Source organism: Sinocyclocheilus rhinocerous, unplaced genomic scaffold (genome assembly GCF_001515625.1).
Source record: "Sinocyclocheilus rhinocerous isolate Xijiao unplaced genomic scaffold, SAMN03320098_v1.1 scaffold1935, whole genome shotgun sequence".
NCBI lineage: Eukaryota > Metazoa > Chordata > Actinopteri > Cypriniformes > Cyprinidae > Sinocyclocheilus > Sinocyclocheilus rhinocerous.
Window position 1 is genome coordinate 81,931 of NW_015623718.1, and position 26,434 is coordinate 108,364.

The 26,434-nt window shown below is 38.9% G+C and overlaps 2 protein-coding genes across 2 annotated transcripts; one reads left to right on the forward strand and one right to left on the reverse strand.

Moving 5' to 3' along the window:
* The first annotated feature begins 392 nt into the window (after positions 1 to 392).
* LOC107732699 (sorting nexin-30-like) lies at positions 393 to 16,286 on the forward strand. The gene is made up of 10 exons (XM_016544146.1): positions 393 to 633; positions 3,604 to 3,734; positions 4,012 to 4,114; positions 4,839 to 4,949; positions 5,174 to 5,332; positions 6,722 to 6,911; positions 8,733 to 8,932; positions 10,677 to 10,763; positions 11,510 to 11,662; positions 15,410 to 16,286. The coding sequence occupies exons 1-10, from the start codon at positions 496 to 498 to the stop codon at positions 15,479 to 15,481; spliced, it is 1,344 nt and encodes a 447-aa protein (XP_016399632.1). The 5' UTR covers positions 393 to 495; the 3' UTR covers positions 15,482 to 16,286.
* Positions 16,287 to 18,369: 2,083 nt separating this feature from the next.
* LOC107732942 (thymic stromal cotransporter homolog) lies at positions 18,370 to 22,652 on the reverse strand. The gene is made up of 4 exons (XM_016544435.1): positions 21,599 to 22,652; positions 20,460 to 20,543; positions 18,869 to 19,025; positions 18,370 to 18,761 (listed from the first exon to the last, which is right to left on the reverse strand). The coding sequence occupies exons 1-4, from the start codon at positions 22,581 to 22,583 to the stop codon at positions 18,704 to 18,706; spliced, it is 1,284 nt and encodes a 427-aa protein (XP_016399921.1). The 5' UTR covers positions 22,584 to 22,652; the 3' UTR covers positions 18,370 to 18,703.
* Positions 22,653 to 26,434: the final 3,782 nt, after the last annotated feature.

Below are 26,434 nucleotides of genomic sequence, written 5' to 3' on the forward strand. Positions count from 1 at the left end.
TGCATTTATGAATATGATACCCATAGTAATAATAATGTTTAACATCAGTGACATTTGTTTTGATGGACAATCCACATAAATCAAAACCTGAAATAAATGTAGATAAGGAATGTCATTATTAATATAATATTTAACCAACTGTAAAGATCCTGCCAGAGCTGCGATGTGACTGGGCAAGCAAAACATTACATGTTCAAAGGTGTCAGCTTCTTCAAAACGGAATATTTTCCGTAAAGTAGGATAAACATTATTAATGATTCCAAACGGAATTTCCTTCATTCACCTCGGATACAAACCTGATCAGTGAGCGCCGAAGACTTTTAAGCGAAGAAGCGAGTACTTTTAATTTGAAACGAGTAAGATTTTCCGGAAGTGACGAGAGTGACTAGTGTAGTTCCGCACCTGCGCGGTGGCTGTCAGCTGACAGATGTTCGCTGTCTCGGTTCGTGCGGCTGTGAAACACAATCACCTGCGCGATCAGAGCCGATCAGCGCGATGAGTGCCGGCACCCCGCGATCACTGGCCTCGTCCGGGCAGAAATCCATCCAGGACATCTGCCACCCTCTGTCCGCCGAGGAGAGCGCGCTGAGCCGCATCCCAGATGTGCTGAACCCCGGCAGCGCCGGAGAGAGGGTGAGATCAGGGCAACATGAACCCACGCCCGCTGCTAGCTCGGCGGCATTCATAGTTCTCCAGCAGTGCTGGCAGTGTGTCGAGATGTCTACGCTATTATACTGGATGAAAAGCAAGTAGTGTATTTATCCAGCCTCAAACAGTACACAGAGTTCATTTCGTAATATGTTTTTAGTAAATATCGTGGTAATATCTTATGGAAATATGCAATGTTACTGCCTTGTTAATAAACATGCATCATGGTATTACCATGTTTTTAGAAATGCACTAGTATGGTACTATCGCGGTTGTCTGAACATGCACCATGATTGTACCGCGTGTGTTTTTGTGTTTACCATATGCATGGTTTATTGGCCTCGTACCATGGTGGACATGTACTGCAAAGATATATGATTTAGCTCTTTATTTAGTATGATGGTAACTTACACATCAGGAAACCATCACAGTATTTCTTTTTGTGTGTGGAATGAATGGAGTGCATTTTTTTTTAGACATTCAGGTTCATGCAATAATACATTATTACTGATTAATCGAGAATTCACAACAATTGGGCTGCTTTAAGAAATGGAAGCATTTTGTGTTCAATCTAAAAACTGGTAAAATGAAATGACATGTATGTGATCTTCCAGTTTTCAGTTATTATTGATGCTGATCAGTGTTGACACAAATCAAGGTTTGTTTATCAAATGCACAAAAATATATGCAGCAAAATATTTATGTATGCCCAGAAAATGGAAATAATAATAAAAAAAAGCAATAGTTCACCCAAAAATGAACATTTGATGAATATGTGCTCACCCTCAGTCCATCCAAGATGAAGATGAGTTTGTGTCTCCATCAGATTTGTAGAAATGTAGCATTGCATCAGTGTCTCAGCAGTGGATGCTCTGCAGTGAATGGGTGCCGTCAGAATGAGAGTCCAAACAGCTGATAAAAACATCACAATAATCCACAAGCAATCCACACCACTCCAGTCCATCAGTTAATGTCTTGGATGACCCGAGGACGAGAACATTTTCAGCAAATTTTCATTTTCGGGTGAACTATGCCTTTAAGACTTAAAGGAGAAGGAAAGTTACAGTGAAACATGAAGAATAGAAAATTTAATATGAATGGTGCTTAACACGTTTGAACAGAATTGCTATTAGTAAATTCTAATGCATATGTTTTAATAATAATATTATATCAAATTTTATTTCTATATGTACTTTATTATTATTAGAGATAGGTTTCCGTACTCGTTTATTCCTATGACCAATTTCTAGCTAGAAGGTGTTAATCTACTTTAGTGTTATATATATTTTTTTCTGATTGGAAGCTTACACACTCTAAAAAATGCTGGGTTAAATACAACCCAGTGCTGGGTAAAATAGGGACAAACCCAGCAATTGGGTTGTTTTGACCCAGTGGTTGGGTTACTAGCCAGAAGCTTGGGTTAAACATTTAACCCACCCGCTGGGTCAAAACAACCCAATTGCTGGGTTTGTCCCTATTTTACCCAGCACTGGGTAGTATTTAACCCAGCATTTTTTAGAGTGCATAATTCATATTTAGATGCATCGCCGCAATATTTTAACAAACTGTCTGTTAATAAGCAGAAACTCACTTTTGGGTTGTTTTGTGCCACACTGTAAACATTTTGGAAAACTGGATTTTTTTAACAGAAAAAATGAAATCGTGGGATGCACAGTGCCAGGGAACGTTGTGAGTAATGCTTATTTTCCTGGTAAAAGAATTAATAATTTGTTGTCACCGTTTTGTGATAATTGCTTAATCTTGTTCAGTTTTCTTGGAAACATTTTCAGTTGTAATGTGAAATAGCAATAACATTAGCGAGATAAATCAAAACAAGTATGTCCACATCTGGAGAAAACCTCCGATATCCGTTTTAAAATTTTTATAAAGTTGTTCTTTTTCTAACATTTGAGTTTTTAACAAATTCTGTATTCCAAACGAAATAAAATGCCTTATAAAATCACTGTTACCCATTCAACTTTCTCCTTGCCTATAATTTAATCATACGTTAAAAAAACATTTATTTGACCATATTAATGTCAAAATATATAAATGCATAATTTCTAGATGCTTTTTTGCATACCTCCACTTTTTATTTGTGTTTAAGAATTAATTTCCTTTTTTTTTTTATTATGAATTAGCGTTTATTGTTATGTTTTTAATTTTTAGTTTTATTTCAGATTTAGAAAATGTAGTTCTTCAACTTTTATTTAAAAAATGATTTATTTCAGTTAGGTGCCAAGACAATTTTTAAAAAATTTTTTTATTTTATTTAATATTTCAATTTTATTTCAGCTTTATTTCAATTTACAAAAACATTTTTTTTGTAGTTTTGGTTTTAGTTAACAACACTGACTGGTAACCTTCAGTTAAAACAACTTTAGAAAGGAAAAAATCGTGGAAGTTTATTGGTCAGAAAGTGTGGGAACCCTTTATAAGACACAAAATACAGTTCAGTCCATATACTGTATATTTGGACATTGACACAATTTTCATAATTTTGGGTCTGTATGCCACCAGAATAGAATTAAAATGAAACGATCAAGAGGAAATTGAAGTGCAGACTTTAATTCAAGGGGTTGAACACTTTCATCAGATGTCATTTTTATTATTTCTACCAACTTTTAAACCGCATGCATAGGATTGCTTAAGAAAACACTGTGCATATATAAAAACATATAAAGTTGTTCATTTCTGGAGGACATTGAAGAGAGGAAGAAAGCAGGAGCACTGCACTTTCAGCCTTGAATGAGTGAATTTTGAAGTTTTCTTCTGGGTCTAATATCACCAGAGCAGAACTGTTTCACTGTTGTTCATCTCTAACTGATGAACCTCTTTTTGAATTGTGGGAACCACTGCTTTTGGAGGGTTTTGTGTGTGTATATTCACATTTACATTATTCGATTTTCAAAATATCGATGTTCCATTAAGTCAGTCTTTTTTCCCCGCCCCCAGGACCTGATCCTGCCCAATGGGACTCCAGTAGACACCTCAAGCCCCGCCTCCTCTTCATCTCTGCTGAACCGACTACAGCTCGATGACGATCTGGACGGAGAAACACGCGATGAACAAAAATATAACATCACGTGTCACATGATCCTTCAGAAATCATTGTAATATGCTGATTTGCTGCTCAAGATTATTATTATCAGTGCTGAAAACAGTTGTGCTGCTTCATATTTTTGCGCTTTTGTTTTAAGATTTCTTTGATGAATAGAAAGAGATTATTTGAAAGCTTTTGTAACATTATAAATGTCTTTACTGTCACTTTTGATCAATGCATCCTTGCTGAATAAAAGTATTGATTGCTTAAAAAAATGATATTCACCTGTTTTTGTTTCTTTGTGACCTACAGACCACCAGAACAGAGTTTGACCTGCCTGAGTACTCGGTAAGGCGACGCTACCAGGACTTTGACTGGCTGAGGAACAAATTAGAGGAAAGCCAACCCACCCACCTTATTCCAGTAGGTAGAGGAACAGCCCTCACTGCACTGCTTTCAAAACCACTAGTTTTAATGCATCTGCACATTTGTACAACTAGCTGTTATTTAATGAGCCATTCAATGTTGTGCGGATTGTTTTTGACTTCCAGTCACTGATATTGCTGCCAAGATTAAGCAAAATCTGCTATTTCAGACCACGCGATGGACTACGTTTGATGTTGTTTCTCCTGTCTGCAATCCTTTAGCCTTTTTATTCAGCTTTGAGATGATGTATAAATCTCAATTTCGAAAAATTTAACCTTTTGACTGGTTTTGTGGTCCAGGGCCACATATTCCTTTCTGAAAATCCTGCTGTATGTCATACCATTTAGCTTTGACTCTATTCACAATATAAAATAGTCATGTAAATGTCATCTAAATAAATTGGCAAACCATGCTTCTGAATTTAAATTCAGAAATTCTGAAGTTTAAAACAAGTTAGATAAAAAGTAATCTAAAAGTAATCTAAAAAGTAGTCAGAATGGATCACCTAAAATGAGTAACCTAGATTACGTTACTAACTACAGTTTTCATCATGTAAACTGTTAATCAGTAACGCACTACAATTTGTAAATAATCTACCCAGCACTAATTATAGATCTTGTAGTGAACGATTCATTCGTGTTTGTAATGTTGAATTAAATATCATAACTAGGTCTTCTGATGAAACAATACTTTTCTCTTTTTGTTTCTTTGTGACCTACAGACCACCAGAACAGAGTTTGACCTGCCTGAGTACTCGGTAAGGCGACGCTACCAGGACTTTGACTGGCTGAGGAACAAATTAGAGGAAAGCCAACCCACCCACCTTATTCCAGTAGGTAGAGGAAAAGCCCTCACTGCACTGCTTTCAAAACCACTAGTTTTAATGCATCTGCACATTTGTACAACTAGCTGTTATTTAATGAGCCATTCAATGTTGTGCGGATTGTTTTTGACTTCCAGTCACTGATATTGCTGCCAAGATTAAGCAAAATCTGCTATTTCAGACCACGCGATGGACTACGTTTGATGTTGTTTCTCCTGTCTGCAATCCTTTAGCCTTTGCCTGAGAAGTTTGTTATGAAGGGAGTGGTGGACCGCTTCTCAGAGGAGTTTGTGGAGACCAGGAGAAAGGCACTAGACAAGTTCCTCAAACGTGTAGCAGACCATCCGGTGCTCTCTTTCAATGAACACTTCAATGCATTTCTCTCAGCAAAGGTCAGTGCTTTAAAGTCAGCATGAAAATAAAAACTCACACTGCATATTATAGACAGAGCTGGGTAGTAACTGATTACATGTAATCTGGATTACGTAATCCGATTCCAACAATCCAGTACTCGAAATATGTGACCCTGGAGCACAAAAGCAGTCTTAAAGGCAGGGTATGTGATTTTTAAAAACACTTTAGAAAACTGATTCGGGCCGAATAGCAAAACAAACTTGTAGCCAATCAGCAGTAAGGGGCGTGTCTATTCGTGATGTGGAGGAGAGAGCTTTCAGTGCATGGGACGGACATTAGCCGAGCCGAGCGACAGAAAGATAGAGATGGCGGATAAAAAACAAAAGAGGAAAACGTCTGCGGAACGATAAGGCAAAGAAGTAGGACCCGTGTAAATATTGGATCAGCTTTCCAGCGCTGGAGAGAACTCAAGGAGCGGAGGCCTGCGATCGGACGCCGAGGTTGCTTTGTTTCTTCTCAATAGGTGAGTAACACCGTGTCTACAACTTCTGAATTTAAATTCAGAAATTCTGAAGTTTAAAACAAGTTAGATAAAAAGTAATCTAAAAGTAATCTAAAAAGTAGTCAGAATGGATCACCTAAAATGAGTAACCTAGATTACGTTACTAACTACAGTTTTCATCATGTAAACTGTTAATCAGTAACGCACTACAATTTGTAAATAATCTACCCAGCACTAATTATAGATCTTGTAGTGAACGATTCATTCGTGTTTGTAATGTTGAATTAAATATCATAACTAGGTCTTCTGATGAAACAATACTTTTCTCTATGATGACATACGCAGGTCTTATCCAATCATTTAGTCAGCTTAAACCCCGCCCTAAACTCCGCCCCTGCAAGGTCATGTTCATCTGCCTCCACTCTTAAATGCCACGCCCACATCTCGACATCCAATCAACAACCGATTCACAGAGCCAAGCCCCGCCCTACAGTTTTTCTTTCGATAATTTGTCTTTTTTAGAAAATCCGTTTCAAAACAATACAGAAGAAAAGATCTTCAAATCATTATGAATTTAATGTTCCTGAAGGGAGTCCAAACTGACCTTATAAATGAAAAGAAAGTTGGAAACATAACTCTTAAGTGTACAGGAATCATAAATGTGTCATGCTTCAAGTTTCTCAGCGTGTCTGTGCCGGCGACGTGTTGGATTGCCAGAGCTGGAAACCCTCACTAGCTGTTTATGACCAGATCCAGATGTCTCTTTGAGAGTAGCCCGACAACATTGAGCTTTTGCAATATGTTGCTAGTAGGCTATATATTCCAACATGGAAAGCTTGTTCCAGAAACTCATTGTTTTCATTGGCTTTGGCAGGGTTTTCTTGGCCGTGAGACAGAATTGATGTACTGTATGCTTGACTTTCAGGACTTGAATAAGCGTCAAGGCCTGGCTCTGCTGACTAAAATGGGGGAATCTGTGAAGTATGTGACAGGCGGTTATAAAGTGAGGGCACGGCCGGTGGAGTTTGCCGCCATGGGTGACTATCTGGACTTGTTCACACAGAAACTGGGCACCATTGACAGGATAGCACAGCGAATCATCAAAGAGCAATCAGGTAAAGAGCGTCCCACTTGGCCTTTTAAAAGAAATGACATCCATTCATCTTCCATCCTAAAGGCCCCGAGATACTGACAGCAAAGCTCTTTATCATTCTTCAGGAAGGGGTAAAAAAGTTAAAAATACCTTTATGGCAGTTTACTGTTTAGTTAACATCCCAACACTGCCTATGCAGCTGAGAGCAGCGTTTAGATGAATATGTAAATATGTGCTGCGCACTTTCCTCTCAATAACAAATAAACACACAAAAAATGAGAGCGGTGAGAAAACAGCAGTTAAGAAAGCACCTGATCATAGCCATGTGGATGGTTGCACAAGCTCTGCAGTCGGCGCTCCAGTAGGCTTGCCGCGATAGACGGTGTTGACGGTGATACCGGTGTTAAGCCGCAACACCGGTTACGTCACTTGCCCACCGCGGCACCGACCCCCACCGTCGTTTTGATTTTTTATAGTAATAAAAATCATTTAGTTCAGTAAAAGAACAGACACTACAATTAAAAACTGAACGCGGCTGCTCAATGCAGCGTGCCGAACGACAGTCGCATCACAGATCAGATTTCATTTCTCCAGTGAGGAGAGTGAGTCGAGCTGACTGACCAGAAGAGTGAGGTGAGACAGACAAGACGATCGCGGATGATTTAGTTTCGAAACGAGATGCAAAAGCGCCTGTTTGGCAATATTTTGGATTTTGAAAAGCCTGTTGACTTTTGCAGTTTATCTAAGATGATAAACATTCGTTTCTTATTTAATTGGTTCCACATTGTTTGCTGATTCGCTCCAGTCACATTTATTTAAAAATCACTTTATGCAATAGACTGCTTTAAAGCAAGCAGCTTTACATGATTAAACATTACATTATTAGAATTACACTTCACTTTCTACATCCAAGCAGCTCTCCAGTGTTTGTTTTTACTCGTGGATGTCTGATCTCGACGGACTGAACAGAAGAAAGCAACCAAAGCCACACGTACACTCTCAGAAAAAAAGGTACAAAAGCTGTCTCTGGGGCGGTACCTTTTCAAAAGGCACACCTTTGTACCTAAAGAGTCCATATTGGTACCTTAAAGGTACATATTATTAGTACCTAAAGTGTACATATTAGTACCTAAAAGGTACAAAAGTGTACCTTTTGAAAAGGTACCGCCCCAGTGACAGCTTTTGTACCTTTTTTTCTGAGAGTGTACAGTACCTATTACATAGTCACCACGGACCAATGGTAGTTTAAAGGTGTTTGCCAGCCAGAGCAAATGTTTCCGGAAAGCTGTTTTGAACTCCAGAAATGAAGCTTTGTTTTTGACTGATTTTGTTTAAAATGACATCACATCGTTTGTTCTTCATTTTCACTTGTATTATATTGAGGCCTTTAGTGAGCAACATATGTGTGTGTGTGTTAAAACTCAATCTTATACACTTCTGTTCAAAGGTTTGGGGTCATTATTTTTGTTAAAATAAATTAATACTTTTATTCAGCAAGGATGTGTTAAATTGATAAGTTATAGTAAAGACTTTTATCGTTAGAAAAGATTTTGAATAAATGTTGTTCTTTTTAACTTTTTATTACTGTTTTCTCTGTGTTTTTGATCAAATAAATGTGAGCACGAGACTTCTTTAAAAACATAAAAAATCTTCCTGATCCCAAACTTTGCGCCTGTAAGTGCCTCTGTAGGGTGTTTCAGATCAGACCTAGGATGCTCCCTTAGAAGACAGTTGCCTATGTAGGAAGTAGACAGCAGGGTAGCTCAACAGGTTTTTCAATTGTAGAATGTAGATAAACAGTGCTCTTTAAGAAGAGAGTTTTATCATTGTTTCTGTGTGTCAGAGTTCCTGATGGAGTTGAGAGAGTACGGGCCGGTCTACTCCTCCTGGTCGTCTTTTGAGGAGGACCTCCATGATCCTCTGGAGGGGGTGTCGGGGTGCGTGTCGAACTGCTCCAGCGCTCTGGAGGAGCTCACGGAGGACATGAGCGAAGACTTTCTCCCTGTGCTCAGAGAATACGTCCTGTACATCGAGTCCATGAAGGTGAGCTTCTTAGTCATTTCTTCCCCTTTCCATGTGAATTTTAATTCGAGTCAGCATTAATATGGAGCGGCCAGCAGAGTTTCCCTCATCCATCTACTGGAAAATAATTCATGTCGTTTGGAAACAGACTAGGGGTGGAACGGTTCAACTTACGGTACGGTACGGTTCAGTATGTGCTATGTTTAGGCAAAAACTATACTGTCAAATAAAAATAAAGAAAATAAGAATAATCTAACTACAAGCAACAGCACAAATAAATACAATAGAGTAAAGATACAAATAAAATAAACAGTGATTTTCAGTTTTTTTTTTAGGTAGGTCTAACAGTTTTCAGGTACAGAAATTTAATAAAGTAATGAAATGTAAAACAGCATTGCATACTTGACTGTATATATTAAAGATGAATCTTTATTAAAGTTACAAAAGCTATTCAATCAAGAGCAGTGAGTGATTTCTTTGTTGTTGCTGTTTGATTAATATCAAGAAAGTGCTGTCACTTTAAGAGAATGCACTGATACAATACGTTCAGCCGGCTATGTCTGCTATAGGATACTTACCAAGACGGGCATTTTGACATAATTTTTCATCAATACATCAGAGAGAGCTTAATATTTGCGAGTGAATGGTTTGTCCACGTTTTTTTTTCATCGCTGTTGTTGTAATGTATTGGGAAGCCAGGATGCGCATCCATCAACAGAAACATATATTAGCCGAACCCTGTTTGTTTTACGTGTTATTTTATAGCAATCCATATTTCAGATGCGTTGTCAGATTTAAGTTGAACCGTGGTCCTAGCGCGTGCCGAACCGTGTGTGCCGAACCGTACGGTTCGATTTTTTTCCGCGAACCGTTCCAACGCTAAAACAGACCGTTATTTATGACCGCATATTCTCCCAAAACTAAGCCAGTGTTCCTGTATTGTGTGTGAAATTTGGAGTTTTCTGTAGTTACAATATAATATAAATAAGGTCTCGTGATAATGTCATTTGGATGTTGATAATTATATATCATGGACATTTAAAGGTAGTTCCATAATTTCTCCTTTAAAGTCAAGTTAAGTCAAATATATTTGTTCACAATACACATTGTTTCAAAGCAGCTTTACAGAAAATCATAATGTTAATGTTAATAATATCTTAATGTATGGATATATAAAAATAATATATATCCAGCATATATAGAGCTGTGCAGTTATACATTTTACAACGAAATAAGCATATAAAGTAAATATCACTTTATATTTAGAGTAAAGTTGGATATAACCGTTTGTATAGTACTGCTATAGTAGTTTTATTTTGTTATGTGGTGATATTGAGATATGTGAGGTTTTGTTAAAGTTATAACACTGAAGTAGTGACAGGCCTGAAATTTCAGTGTTATCTCCCATCCCTAAGCAGTTTAACTGAGGAGTTCATTGAAGACGAGGAGTTTAATTCCTGCAGACTAGGTGTTTTGAGCATTTCCGCTCAACACGATCATATTTCTTTTCTCCCACGAGTCACTGCGGGATTATTACAGCGAGACGTCCAGGATTTCTGGGAAGCAACAAGAAGCGTTTTAATAGCATCCATATTTGTGTCGTGACTCCAGTGCACAGCATACACCGAACACATTTCATTATCTAGTTTGAGGCAGTAAGCCTGCATTTCTATTAGTTTTTATTGGTCATAGAGAGAAAAAGTGAAACTGGAGAATGTAAACTGTAACGACTGCCTCAGTTCACAAACCTCTTGTCGTTTGTCAGAATGTGCTGAAGAAGAGAGACCAAGTTCAAGCTGAGTATGAAACCAAGTTGGAGGCAGTCGTGTTCAGGGAGGACAAAAAGACACCGGTGAGTTAAATTTCTTTGCTAACTCGGATTTGCAGGGCTTTTAGAGCTGTGTTTATTAAAGGGGTCATATGATGCGATTTAAATTTTTCCTTTCTCTGTGGAGTGTTACAAGCTCTTGGTGCATAAAGAAGATCTGTAAAGTTGCAAAGACTAAAGTCTCAAATCCAAAGAGATATTCTTTATAAAAGTTAAGAGTCAACCACACCTACCTAAAACGCCTCGTTCTAACACGCCCCCACATATCTACATCACGATGTGGGAAGATTTGCATAACACCACCCAAATGTTCACGCAAAGAAAGAAAGCATAACTTTTATTCTCGCTGTAGTAAAATGCACCCACATATTTGTTTAGAGCTGTTTTGGCTTGTAAATGGTGCAGATTTCTCTCCTGATTCAGATGAGACTTTTTCACTAGAGAAAGCTAGCAATATTATGGATTATGGACTCGTATTTTAGCTAAAAAACAATTAATACATATTAATGATGGATTTGTTTGTTATAAACTGATGGACTGGAGTGGTGTGGATTATTGTGATGTTTTTATCAGCTGTTTGGACTCTCATTCTGATGGCACCCATTCACTGCAGAGCATCCACTGCTGAGACAGTGACGTCTCTGTTCCCATGAAGACACAAACTTATCTACATCTTGGCCAGTATTGAAGTATATTCCGTGATGGGAGAAACGTCTCTTCAGTTGAGGGTTAAGCGGTCAGTCTGCTCTCCGCACATCTCTGTCCTGCAGGTGCCCTCTGATGTGGAGAAGTGTCAGGACCGTGTGGAGTGTTTCAACGCTGACCTGAAGGCCGACTGGGACCGCTGGGAGAACAACAAGCGGCAGGACTTCAGACAGCTGCTGACGGGCATGTCCAACAAAAACATCCTGTACTACGAGAAGGTCAGAAACCTTCCTGCACCTGTGAAAAGTGGTTTCTATATGATGTGCTTAGAGCTGAAAATTTGTGTGTCATTTCAGAGGCGGAGCATGGTATTATATTTTGACGCCAGAACAAAATATGACCAGCTACCAAGACTAACTAATAATGTGTATTGATGATACAGTAGAACCAGACGTGTTTTAAGAAAGTAAATGGGTTCAGTTTGACTTAATGTTGATTTAAGCACATACAGTGGGTGTAGAAAAGAATCAGCCCCTTTAAAATAATCACATTTTGTTGCTTCGCAGCCTGAAATGAAGACGGACGCAGTTTTTGTTTTATCCAGCTGTATTTACTCGGTGCAACTTATAACATCCAAGTGAAAGATAAAACACCAACATGTCAGGAAACCCGCTGTAATTCGTGTATAGAGCACTTGGAGTGACTGTTGCTCAGAAATTGCTCAGCTGTTGTTTGAAGAACTTGCGCAGGAACATTTCAGTCCTGCTGTTTTGTCAAACACTCACACAGCGCTGCTAAATTCAAAACACCTCTGCTAAACGGGAAGAGCACATTTATACTGCAAGAGTCAGAGGAGCTCACTTATTTCCTTATTGACTTCATTGAATATTCACATATTGATATACAGACGTTTTTCTGTGTTGATCATGTTGCTTAAACTGTCAAGACACCCCAAAATCAAAAGGAAGGAAATAAGAAATACATTTTTGTGTTAAGAACATAAAACCCGCTTGGAGTCATTTTATTATTATTATTATTATTTATTTATTTTTTATTATTTGCATTGTGGCAATCAGTGTTATTATTAACTAAAACTACTAAAAATAATTTTTGTTAGTAAAAAAAAAAAAAAAGCTGAAATAAAATATAAATAATACATGGAAAAAATTTTAAATCTTAGAAATGTTGTCTTAGAAACGGATTGAAATAAAGTAAGTGTACTATTTATAACTACTAAAATTACTTAAAACTGAAATAAAAGCTAAGCAGATTAAATCGAATTTTAAAGCTAAATAGAACTCACATAAAAATTACTCAAAATTAAATCTGAAAATAAAAATAAAAGCTAATTCAAAATATTCATAAATAATATAAAGGTATATAAATAATGCAAAAGAACTATATATATATATATATATATATACAGTGGGTACGGAAAGTATTCAGACCCCCTTAAATTTTTCACTCTTTGTTATATTGCAGCCATTTGCTAAAATCATTTAAGTTAATTTTTTTTCCTCATTAATGTACACACAGCACCCCATATTGACAGAAAAACACAGAATTGTTGACATCTTTGCAGATTTATTAAAAAAGAAAAACTGAAAAATGCTCAGTATTTAGTAGAAGCACCCTTTTGATCTAATACAGCCACGAGTCTTTTTGGGAAAGATGCAACAAGGTTTTCACACCTGGATTTGGGGATCCTCCGCCATTCCTCCTTGCAGATCCTCTCCAGTTCTGTCAGGTTGGATGGTAAACGTTGGTGGACAGCCATTTTTAGGTCTCTCCAGAGATGCTCAACTGGGTTTAAGTCAGGGCTCTGGCTGGGCCATTCAAGAACAGTCACAGAGTTGTTGTGAAGCCACTCCTTCGTTATTTTAGCTGTGTGCTTAGGGTCATTGTCTTCTTGGAAGGTAAACCTTCGGCCCAGTATGAGGTCCTGAGCACTCTGGAGAAGGTTTTCGTCCAGGATATCCCTGTACTTGGCCACATTCATCTTTCCCTCGATCGCAACCAGTCGTCCTGTCCCTGCAGCTGAAAAACACCCCCACAGCATGATGCTGCCACCACCATGCTTCACTGTTGGGACTGTATTGGACAGGTGCCTGGTTTTCTCCACACATACCGCTTAGAATTAAGGCCAAAAAGTTCTATCTTGGTCTCATCAGACCAGAGAATCTTATTTCTCACCATCTTGGAGTCCTTCAGGTGTTTTTTTAGCAAACTCCATGCGGGCTTTCATGTGTCTTGAACTGAGGAGAGGCTTCCGTCGGGCCACTCTGCCATAAAGCCCCGACTGGTGGAGGGCTGCAGTGATGGTTGACTTTCTACAACTTTCTCCCATCTCCCGACTGCATCTCTGGAGCTCAGCCACAGTGATCTTTGGGTTCTTCTTTACCTCTCTCACCAAGGCTCTTCTCCCCCGATAGCTCAGTTTGGCCAGACGGCCAGCTCTAGGAAGGGTTCTGGTCATCCCAAACGTCTTCCATTTAAGGATTATGGAGGCCACCGTGCTCTTAGGAACCTTAAGTGCAGCAGAAAGTTTTTTGTAACCTTGGCCAGATCTGTGCCTTGCCACAATTCTGTCTCTGAGCTCTTCAGGCAGTTCCTTTGACCTCATGATTCTCATTTGCTCTGACATGCACTGTGAGCTGTAAGGTCTTATATAGACAGGTGTGTGGCTTTCCTAATCAAGTCCAATCAGTATAATCAAACACAGCTGGACTCAAATGAAGGTGTAGAACCATCTCAAGGATGATCAGAACAAATGGACAGCACCTGAGTTAAATATATGAGAGTCACAGCAAAGGGTCTGAATACTTAAGACCATGTGATATTTCAGTTTTTCTTTTTTAATAAATCTGCAAAAATGTCAACAAATCTGTGTTTTTCTGTCAATATGGGGTGCTGTGTGTACATTAATGAGGAAAAAAAATTAACTTAAATGATTTTAGCAAATGGCTGCAATATAACAAAGAGTGAAAAATTTAAGGGGGTCTGAATACTTTCCGTACCCACTGTATATATATACTTGTCATTACTGTAATCAGATGAGCGTTTCACAACACATTGTTTCAAAGCAGCATTACAGAAATGCAAAATCTTTATGTTTGAATTGGCAATTAATCTTGTAAAATCTACGAGTATGAAGTAGTAAAAAAAACAGTTTTTCTAAAAATTATAAGTACAATTTCAAGTATGTATCACAATGTGCATTATAGCAATAAAAAATTTTTTTCGTAATGAGAATGTGAATGAGAATTTGATTAATGCTATTTATTAAAGTGGTAACTGTAATGTATTAAATGAGAATTGCTATTTTTAAAGTAACTGTAATTGTAATTAAATAATTTAAATAATAAACTATTTAATAATGTATTATTGTAATGTATTTAATTTATGATTAATGCATTATTTTTATTTTATTAAAGTAATGAAAAATCTTGTTTTTTTGTGATGAAAAAAAAGTCTTAAAGGGGTCATATGATGCAATTTCAAGTTTTCCTTTCTCTTTGGAGTGTTACAAGCTCTTGGTGCATAAAGAAGATCTGTAAAGTTGCAAACACTAAAGTCTCAAATCCAAAGAGATATTCTTTATAAAAGTTAATGGTGTGTTCACACCAGATGCGAAGCGAATATGCGCATCGCGTCACTCGCTCTAGATTACTCGCGAGATGTTTTTCGTGTCACTTGCGCGAATAAAAACATAGCGTGACCAACCATGGTGGAGATAACTACAATCGCTGTTTTGTACCTGTTGTCAAAAAGTCCCAAATACAATGTTTTTGAACATTAAAGCATGTCAACATATTCTGTTACACCAAATACACAAAATAATGATCTTTAAAATAGCATCATATGACCCCTTTAATGCAAAATCTAGGTGCGTCACTCCTGCAGCATGTTTCCATGTGAAATAGATTGTTTAGGAAATCTAAGTGTATGTGTCTAGTCAAAGCAGAGTTGTGTTTGAGATGAAGTGGCTTTGGCCTTGACTTCCTGCTGTTGCTTCTGCCCCACAGTGCCTTGCAGCATGGGAGTCCCTCATTCCACTGTTACAAGACAAACAGGAGGCAAAGGGAGAAACGAACTGAGCGTGTTTCAGCCAGCAGAGCTTTCACGGGACGCTACTGGAGCGGACGAGCTCCGAGAATTCATTTTTGTAAAGTGTCTTTATTTGTTAAAGCCCATGCAACCACCTCTCTCTTGTTCTCTCTCTTTTGTTGTGGAAGGAGAATTTGTAGTTTCCTCGTCTCAAGCTCGGGCTAGACCTGCAGAAGAAACGCTAAACACTTAACGGCTTCGGGAAACCACAAACGGTCGCGAGGAGTTTTTGGTGACGTCAACAAATGTGTCGTTTTTAGTGAAATGTTTGCCTGTTACCCTTTTGTAAATGCTTGTCTTTTGATGCTGATCCGTCCAAGGGAACCGAGACGTCAGTGTTCTTGTTTTTTTTGGTTCACGTTCACGAACAGTCCTCTTGCCAAAGATGTGGAACTGAAGTTTGATATCTCCTTTGCTTTTTTCCGGAAGATTTCTTGGCCACTGGCATCACAAAAGCCTTGCCTGGATCGGCCGTTCCCTCGTTACACTCTAAACTAAGCTGTTGCGTTTTCTCAGCCATACTTGACCTCATTAAATATTTATGACAAAATATGTGTCATAATGATTTGTACTTGTCTTAATGGGGCAGTAAATGTGTTTGAGATATCTAGTCGAGTGAGGTGAATGTAATGTGGGACGTTTCCTGTGAAACTCTGGGATACTAATGGAGAGCGGTTCATCTCCAGTAATATACACACATTCTGAAATTCAAAGCTTTTAGTAAATGCATTATGGTAATGTTTTTGGCAGCTGTTACATCGCTGGTTATGCAGTGCAGGATTGTAATGCGTTACTTTTCAGTACGTTTATTTTTAAATGATTTTGACAGAACTCTCTTCTGCTCATCAATGTTGCATTTATTTGATACAAAAATACAAATAGTAATGTGAAATACTACAATTTAAAATAATTTCTATTGTAATATCTGTTAAAGTGTAATTTATTCCTGTGATCAAAGCTGAATTTTCAGCATCATTACTCCAGTCTTCAGAGTCACATGATCCTTCAGAAATCATTCTGATATTCTGCTGCTCCAGAATATGTATTTTTGTATGTATATTATGTATATGTAATTTTTATGTATATTTTATTATAGAAAATTGTAATTTGTACAAATTACATTATATTTTAACACATTTGTTTTTCAGTAATATGTTGCGTGAGGAAATTGTTTAATTGCTTTATCACAGAAATCAAAGATGGTCCTAAAAATTAGGCTTCATTTTCTGTTTCTCCCCCTAATTAATCACTAAAAAAAGGAGAATAAAACAAATCAATTCACACACACACACACACACACACACACACAGACAGACAGACACACACACACACACACACACACACACATACAGACCACACCAAAGACAAATAAAGCAAATGGCATGAACAGTCAGGGTTGCAGTTTCTCTCTCACGGTTGTATTTGGGGAAATTTTGTCATTTCAAGATCAGAGTTTGCATCATTTGTTAAACATTTTTATGTGAGTTCTCCATCAATGTTGCAATTAGTAATGCAGCAATGTTTAATCAGAACTGACCCTCTAGTGTTTGAGCACAGCTGCAGCACACAGATTGGAAACACGCCACCTGCTGGTAAATGCAGTTAATGCAGCTGCTTTTCTGTCATCGAGTATCTTCTCATTGCCTTCTGAACTTTTCTTCCACCTTCATCCTCTCAGATGTTCTGTCTGGCAGCATAGGCTGTTTTCTATGTGTCTATGTTTGCCCTTTTTAATGTGGTCTAGTTCATAAAAGTTTAGTGACGATACATGGCTTGAAGTTTAACCCATCAAATCCAGTCCACTTTTGTCTCTTAATTTTTTAGTTGATTTGATTTTCAATTGAATAAATTTTATTTTACATTACATAGGCAGCTATATGACTTTTGTTGCTTAAGTGCATGTTGTACATTATGATATAAAATACAGCTTATACTAAAAATGATTCAATTCAGTTTACACAAGAACAGATTAAATGTAGAATGATTATATGACTTTCTACAGAATCTGCAATAACTGTGGTCCATTAATCTGTTATTTTATATGCTTAATGGTTACATTTTTTTTTGTCAAATATTAAACGACTGAAGCATGAGTGTGTCATATGTTTACTTACAGATCAGTCCAGCGGGTGTGTATGAAGTATAAAAATAACAAATTAAACTAAAGCAAGTGAGGAGGATCACTTACAATTGAATAACCTTTTAATCAACTGCATGTTTTGTATATGTAATGTTTTATAAAGCTTATTTGGCTTCCTTTTAGCATAAACTGTTTATAGTTAAACTGACAAAATATAAATTCTGGACTTTAAAAGGAAGAATAACTTGTACAGTGTTGTTTGATGCTGTTACCCTTTACCTCAACTGATTTAATACTAGACCATAGCGATAGAAATGATTAGAATATGCTAATAAGATGTATTTTTCTTTAATGTATTTTTGTGCCTTTGCACAGTCAGAACTAAAAACTACAGTATATAGACTTATGGACTGCCATTATACTATAATGATTATTTGCATCATTATTGTATTTCCTGGATACTTTGTGTAAAAAAAAGTATGTTTATTAAGATACACCATACACGGATGTACAAATAACTTAATTTATTGCAAAATCTGAACAATAAAAATCTGATAAAAGATGTCATCCATTTCAAATAGACCGGAAATATACAGAAATATTGGTAACACTTTACAGTAATGATCCATTACTTAACATTAGTTAATTCGTAATACTTATGTTAAAGTATTTAATAATCTTTGTTAAGGCTGGTTAATAAAAATACTACCGTTCGTTGTCAGTTCAGGTTCTTTAAATAGTATAGATACAACTTCTGATTTCAATAATATACTAGTTAATGTTGAAATTAACATTAAGATTAATATACTTTCGAAGAATTTTCCAGTGTGAGTTCATGTTTACTAATGCAGTCAATGTTAACAACGAATGGAAATTTATTGTAAATTGTTACCAAAATACCTAAAAACTAAGGATTGTCAGCATTTTATACATAGATGTTAAAAAAAAAACCTTGGCAAATGAGATGCTATGCTACACATATTGCATTACCAATAATGCAGTGTAACCACAGTGCAACAGGAAGTAGCATTATCCTAGTAGAATATCCTCTATTGTACGTAACATCAGTGTAAACCTACAAACTTGTCCATTTCTGATACATTGTCTGCTTTGGTGTGGTTGATGCTGTCAGTCAGTTCCCTTGAATTCTCTCATATCCATCATGTCTCGCAGAGCGACATCCTACAATACTAGGCATAAAAAAAATAAAAAATAAAAATGTTTTAAGAATGACTGTTTCTCAGAATTCAGTAGTGAATAAAATATTGTCAAAGGGTGCCAAAAAGTGTCAGCTTACCTAATGGGTATCATAGAAAGAACAGTGAAGATGCTGGACAGTATGAAGACAAACCCTGGGAAGGTGTTAAGTGTGGCCTGATAGATCTCAGTGTAGATGGGTGTGGTGACCAAGCTTGCAAGTTTGAAGGACAACTGGAGCATGACAAAGGTAATGCCTATGGCAGGAAAAGTAGCTAAATGTGAAAATTACAAAGGACATGCTTCACCAAACTGTGGTGTTCCAAACCAAAGGTTAGGAGGAGTTCAGTTGGTTCAGTTTTTTATCCCATCATCACCCCAACTGTACCTTTATTTGTAAGCTCTATTACATATCAGTTACATAGGGTTGGTGCCAACAGGGGCGAGATGAGGTTTGGTTGGTGTGACCTGCAGGTACAGTATATCAGAAGAATAGGGGGCCAAGCATTGAAGCCTGAGGCACTCCAGTAGCATGGGATTTAAACACACCTCCTTAAAGAAAGCTTGAAGAATACAAGCTATAGAACACACTTACACTAAAATGTATTTTTTTAATATACTGTAAATATTTTAAAAATTATAAGCTTAGTATTTTAGTTTATCTCAATGTTACATTACAGATAGTCTTTAGTGACTGAGTGTGACTGTACTACATTACTGCTTTTAAACTTGTCACCATGTCTTGGCTTCATATAACTTATTCTTTACAAATGCTCAAATCTGCTTACATTTTTGTCTGGCTTGTCACTAGCTGTGTGTTGGTGATAAGGTAAAGTACATAACCTCTGGATGGTTACCAAAAATCACAGACGTGCATAAAAGCAGAGTAAGGCCTAAAAATTCACCTGTCCACTCTCTCTGAACTGAGAATTATTTGAACTACACTTCGCTAAGTCCTACCACACAGACAGATTCGATAAGGTATCTTCAAGGGAGAGAGTGTTTAAATACCAACTGCTATCCACTGGAGTGCCTCAGGGTTCGGTACTTGGCCCTGTATTTTTCTGAAATACCATACTCTAACTCCTTGTCACCTCAGCCAGCCCATCAATTCACCATAATCCATCAACTGTTTGTACAACTGGGATCAACAACACTAACACCAGTTAGGTCAGTCAAGAACATGGGTAATTAAATAAAGAAAACAAATCAACGACCACCAGAAAACAACCAGGGGTGCGTTTCCCTAAAGCATCATTAGGTGCTAACTATGGTCGCAAGTTCCGTTGAACTCTGTTGGTAACAACGGAACTTGCGACCAAAGTTACTTTTGGGAAACGCACCCCAGGTCATAAACATAATAATTTTACATTTGCCTATAAAGCTACTTCTTGTTACCACACAAAAGCATAAATATTCCTATGGGCTCCACCTGTGAATACACTGACTCATAGTTTCACTTCTGTTTTTGATTTTTTGTTCACACTTCAACTTCTGAATATATACACCCAATATTGATATGCTTCACAGCACAGCTGCATGGACTAACATGCAAATTGTTTAAAAGTCAACTGAAGTCTAAGTTTACTTTTGAGGAAATTTTAGTGTTCCATAAAGCCTGTCTTTGGCAGCACCATATGCAGACACACAACTTGTTTAGGGTACTGACAGAATAAAGAACTGACACCTACCATATGAGGTTCCCCGGACCTGTTTGGACAGCAGCGAGCGAATGGTGGGCATTGGAATCAGAGCAAACAGAGTGATAGAGCGAGCTAAAGGGAGACAAGAACAAAACCTCAGATCAGAGGAGAATACTAAATCAATTAAGTGATTTATAGAGCATTTCTGTTTTTATTCCCTTGAGGAACTATGCACTTGCTCTATTATTGCATTCCAGTTTAAATGCTCGTTCATCACTATAGTTAGAAACAGTGTTGGGGTAACGCATTGCAAGTAATACAAGTTACATAATCGGATTACATTTTCAAGTAACTAGTAAAGTAACATTACTTTTTCATTTACAAGAAAATATCGGAGTTACTTTTCAAATAAGTAATGCCAGTTACTTTGTTTTCCCATTTTTTTACTGACAGCTTTCCAATGATACAATTCAACCATATTAATAATTAAAAATAGCTTTAGATAAACATAACGTTTGTGTTTCTTTTCTTTTTCTTTTTCATTGCTGAAGAGTGTTAAACTTTCTCTCTTCTCCTGCGTCCTGTTCTTTATATAATCCAGAATTGGCAGCACAACTGAAATGTTTTCTGAGCTGCCCTCTACTACAGATGTACAGATGTTAATTTACATTCCTTCAGCCTGAGGCTTATTCATTTCACTTTTGGTGTGAAAGGGCTTCTACACTTGCCAAAACAGAACTTTTTTTTCATTATTAAAATCAAACAAGCAAGTCCAGCCCAGATTTTAAAAATAACATAATACATTACTATCCATAAAAAGTAATTAAGTAACGAAATTAGTTACTTTTTTTAGGGAGTAACGCATTGTTAAGCAATGCTTTTAACTTTTAAGTAACTTTTAGAAATATATCACTCATGTACAGCCAAACGTAACGTATTACTCATTATGTTTTATAATGCTAATATAAGCCATGTATATATTTTTATAAAAGCAACATACACCTGCATGTGCATAGTTACCAGATATTTTACCTTGTCCGACCCTTATTGATTGCTTTCATTGATATAAGCCAACAGGGTCTGGATAATATTTAGCCATAAAATTGTCATATTTATTACATTTAAGGGTATATGAATAAAATATTACCGTGCAGTTCAAGTAAGCATATTATTTGGTTATAACTTACCCAAAAAGTACATCGGAGTTGTGGTCACAAATGCCATGAAATAAATCCCAGCTGCGAAAGACACCATCCCGATCATGACCATGCTCTCATCTCTAACTGAACATTTTGTGAAGATCTTCACACCCAAAAAACTGGTGATGAAGAGAAGGGATCCAGCCGCGTTTCCATAACCCACCTCGGTTGCGCCCCAGTTGAGGGGGTATTTGAGCACGTAAGCTGCCAACATCTCCATTCCTCCAGCCACTGCTATATCATACAAAATCCCACTGACGAAGAGCAAAGCGATGTTTATTTTATCACGGGCTTCGTGGTTTATGATCCCAACACTTTCCCGTCGCTCCTGCCTCTCTCCAAGCTCTGAGAAAAGATCGACCCGCAGGAAAAATGCGGCATAGAGCAGGCAGAGGAAATACAGTAGCACACACAAACTAGATAAAATGGCTCCTTGTTGGAGACCTACGGTATAGAGGTTAAATAAGTGACCAGAAGCCAAACTACCAATGAACCCGGCGACTCCATACACCAGCTCGGTTCTCATGATGCGCACGGACCGCTCTTCCTCACTGGAGCACACCGACACCAGCGCCATCACACCTGCCCAGTACGATGCGAATCCGCCACACAGTCCATGGATCACGGGCACCGCGTACAGCACCTGGACAGGCCATTCCAGCACGATATCCAGCAAGAGCAAACCTCTGGACAGAAAGTAACCAACCAGAGGAACAACTATTGGCACTTTCCTGTAACCTTTGTCTCCAACCTTTGCCAAAAGGATCGCTGGCACAATCGGCATGAATTTGAGCACCATGTTGAAGGTCATGTTGAAGTTTGTGATGGCTTTCTGCTCGCTGTCCCGGTCGGTGGCGTTTGCGTATCGTTCTTTAACGATCATTTGGAGAGCGGTGTCAAAAAACGAGCTGGCCACTTGGGCACAGAACACTAGAGGGGCGATGTATTTACGGCAGGACATCGTAACCGCCATAAAAACAATAAAAGCAAACAAAACCTTCTTTGATCCGAGTCGATACTTCACAGAAGCTCAAACTCTCTGGGTGAAGCCCATCGCGTCATTCTGTTATGGGGAAGTTGCACACTGAAATACTTTCAGTGGTTAGTCATGTTTCACCCAGGCACAAACTCATTCACTTAACTTTCTAATCAGTGAGGACATACCATGGGTTTGTTTTATATAAAGTTAATTCTATTTGATTAAAATTCCAAGAAAAGGAAATGTGTTTTTTTTACAAAGCAAAGCATAACTCTCAAAGAAAAAATAACCCCCCATTGCATCCCAGGTGATGCAATACCTGCTTGGTTTGTGTGAACCAGTCAAACAGGATCTCGAGTAGAAGAGCAGACGATGATCTCATTCCAGGTCACGAGGATTTAATTCTCTCCTTAACAGACAGATCTCCTAAAATTAATAAAGAAAATAAAAGATGTCATCATCTACTCACCTTCATGTTGTTTCTTTTTTAATGGAACAAAAAAAAAATGTTTTTTTTCTTTTTTGGAAGAACGTAGGGATAGAATAAGCTTCAAGCAGGACAAAAGTCTTATAACTTTTCCATGCTTTTTAAAAAAAAAAAAATTTATAGGGAATTTCTTGCACATTTAAAGTGTGAAAATAGTTTGACCATTCAGCCATAACCGAATATTCTAAATCACTCTCTTTTTGAATTAATGTTATAATATTTGGCATAATTCCATACCTTTTTATTGATAGTTTTTCCCGTGACGTCACACCCTTATAGGAACGCCCACCTGGAGGGCAAAACGAAGCTTTGCTCCACTGACCGCCAGTTATTTTTACGCAGTTTGCATTAAGTCATGTAGTAAAACGCAAATATTAAAAGGCAAAATTCAGTAAACACCTTATGGATATTTTGTACAGGCAAGCAGATGAAGCCAGAATATAAACGCAATGTGCAAATTTCACGTTAAATGGTTTCCCGTAGAAAACCATTAGAAGGAAAACGCTGAACCATTAAGCGGATTGCGTTCATATTCCGGCCTCATCTGCTTGCCTATGTAAACTACGCATCATTAATATAGAGAATATTACTGTTTTAAATATATTAAGGCACTTTAAGTGTTTTTACAACGTTTTGTCGCACTGTTTAATGATTGAAATATTGTTGCAGGTTTTTGTCACGGTGCATGTGGAGCGATGAGGCGAGGACTCAAATTGCAGAAAGAATGGTCTTTCTTTTTAATAATAAAATGAAACAAACACCACCCCGAGGGGGAAAAACAGGCAGACAGGCTAGGAACTGCACTACAGGCAGACATAACACACACACACACACGACAAAAACTGACGAAAAACAACGGATCAGCATAGGACTGCAAACACCAGAAGAATAAATAGGGAAACAAACGAGGAGGGTAACGAGGGAGACACAGGTGGAGCAACTTAAACAATAATGAGATAACAAGATGGGCAGGGACAGACAATAGACAGGAGAGAGCACATGGCACCAAACAAATACAACACAAGTCATGTGCTCACAGAAAAACACAAAAAACACAGGTGGCCATCATGGGCACACCAGCTGAAGGCTATCCTGGGCACACCAGCTGAAGGCTGTGAAGGCTGTGACCCCTTAAGGAGTGGATTCCAGACGCTCCAACAAAATAAATCCCGGAAGGAGGCGGAATGGAGGTGGATCAGGGGGATGGATGGCGGGCCAGGCCCGTGTAGTGGAAGAGGGCCTGGACACAGAGGAGGCCAGGGCGGAACCGGAGGGACAGACCAGCGAGGCTCCGGCCAAACAGAAACCCCGGAGGACCACCAGGGTGGGACCGGAGGAACTGACCAATGAGGCTGCGGCCAAACAGCAACCCCGGCGGGTGACCAGGGCGGAGCCAGGAGCTTGGCAGGCAGCAACAATCCGATGACCACCTCAGCGGAGTTAACAAGGCAGATGACCCCCCTGGTGGCTCAGGCAGAACTGCAATGAAGAGCACAGAGGTTATTAACAGCCTTGATGGCCATAACAGGACCGGCAGACAGTTCAGCAACAGTCTCCTTGGCTGGGACAAGACAGACTGAGAGTTCAGGAGTGGGCGCCACCGCCCAGAGAGGAGCTGAAGTGGATGCTGCCACCTCAGGAGGTTCTGTAGCAGAAGTCGCCACCTCGGGGGGAACTGGAGCAGGCTCAAGAGTGGAATCTGAGGGCTCCCGGACTGGAGCGGGTTCATGAGTGGACTCTGAAGCAGCCCATGCCCGCAGAACAGCCATGAGGTGAAAGGCAAAGACGGCCTTCTTGATTATGGCAGCAGCAGTGAAATCGGGCAGCTCTGTGGTGACCTCTGAGACCACCGGAGTCGGGTCCTTCAGGACCACCGGACTTGAGACCACCAGAGAGATGCCAGCTGCTCGCACTGACATCAGTTGTGGGTCTGCCAAACTGGACAACAGCTTCAAACGCCCTGGGCCCACCCTTCTGACTTCATGCGGCATGTTCATAATACCCAAGAACACTAAAGTTGTATCCATGACGGCTGAAGACTCTGGTGTGGAGGCCATGATGGCTGGAGACTCTGGACTGGCGGCCATCCTGTGAAGAGACTCTGGACTTGCAGCAATCTTGTAGTGGGGCTCTGGGCTGGTGGCCATCTTATGAAGAGCCTCTGGTGTGGCGGCCATGTTGTGAAAAGGCACCCCATGAGAAGGCACCTCTCTTTGCAGTGCTGACTGCCTTCCACTGTGGATGAGGTACTCCACAAACCCCTCAAAAGATAAAATGTTTGCAACCCAACATCCTCCAGCGACTAATGGGCTCATCGAGGGCATAGTTAAAGAAGTCCTTTAGAGTGTCAAGTCAAGTCACCTTTATTTATATAGCGCTTTTAACAATACAGATTGTGTCAAAGCAACTGAACAGCATTAATTAGGAAAATAGTGTGTCAATAATGCAAAAATGACAATAGTAAACACTAATTTTTCAGTTAAAGGCAGTTCATCCTGAACCATTAAGCGGATTGCGTTCATATTCCGGCCTCATCTGCTTGCCTATGTAAACTACGCATCATTAATATAGAGAATATTACTGTTTTAAATATATTAAGGCACTTTAAGTGTTTTTACAACGTTTTGTCGCACTGTTTAATGATTGAAATATTGTTGCAGGTTTTTGTCACGGTGCATGTGGAGCGATGAGGCGAGGACTCAAATTGCAGAAAGAATGGTCTTTCTTTTTAATAATAAAATGAAACAAACACCACCCCGAGGGGGAAAAACAGGCAGACAGGCTAGGAACTGCACTACAGGCAGACATAACACACACACACACACGACAAAAACTGACGAAAAACAACGGATCAGCATAGGACTGCAAACACCAGAAGAATAAATAGGGAAACAAACGAGGAGGGTAACGAGGGAGACACAGGGCAACTTAAACAATAATGAGATAACAAGATGGGCAGGGACAGACAATAGACAGGAGAGAGCACATGGCACCAAACAAATACAACACAAGTCATGTGCTCACAGAAAAACACAGTGCCATCTGGTGGCCATCATGGGCACACCAGCTGAAGGCTATCCTGGGCACACCAGCTGAAGGCTGTGACAGAACCCCTCCCTTAAGGAGTGGATTCCAGACGCTCCAACAAAATAAATCCCGGAAGGAGGCGGAATGGAGGTGGATCAGGGGGATGGATGGCGGGCCAGGCCCGTGTAGTGGAAGAGGGCCTGGACACAGAGGAGGCCAGGGCGGAACCGGAGGGACAGACCAGCGAGGCTCCGGCCAAACAGAAACCCCGGAGGACCACCAGGGTGGGACCGGAGGAACTGACCAATGAGGCTGCGGCCAAACAGCAACC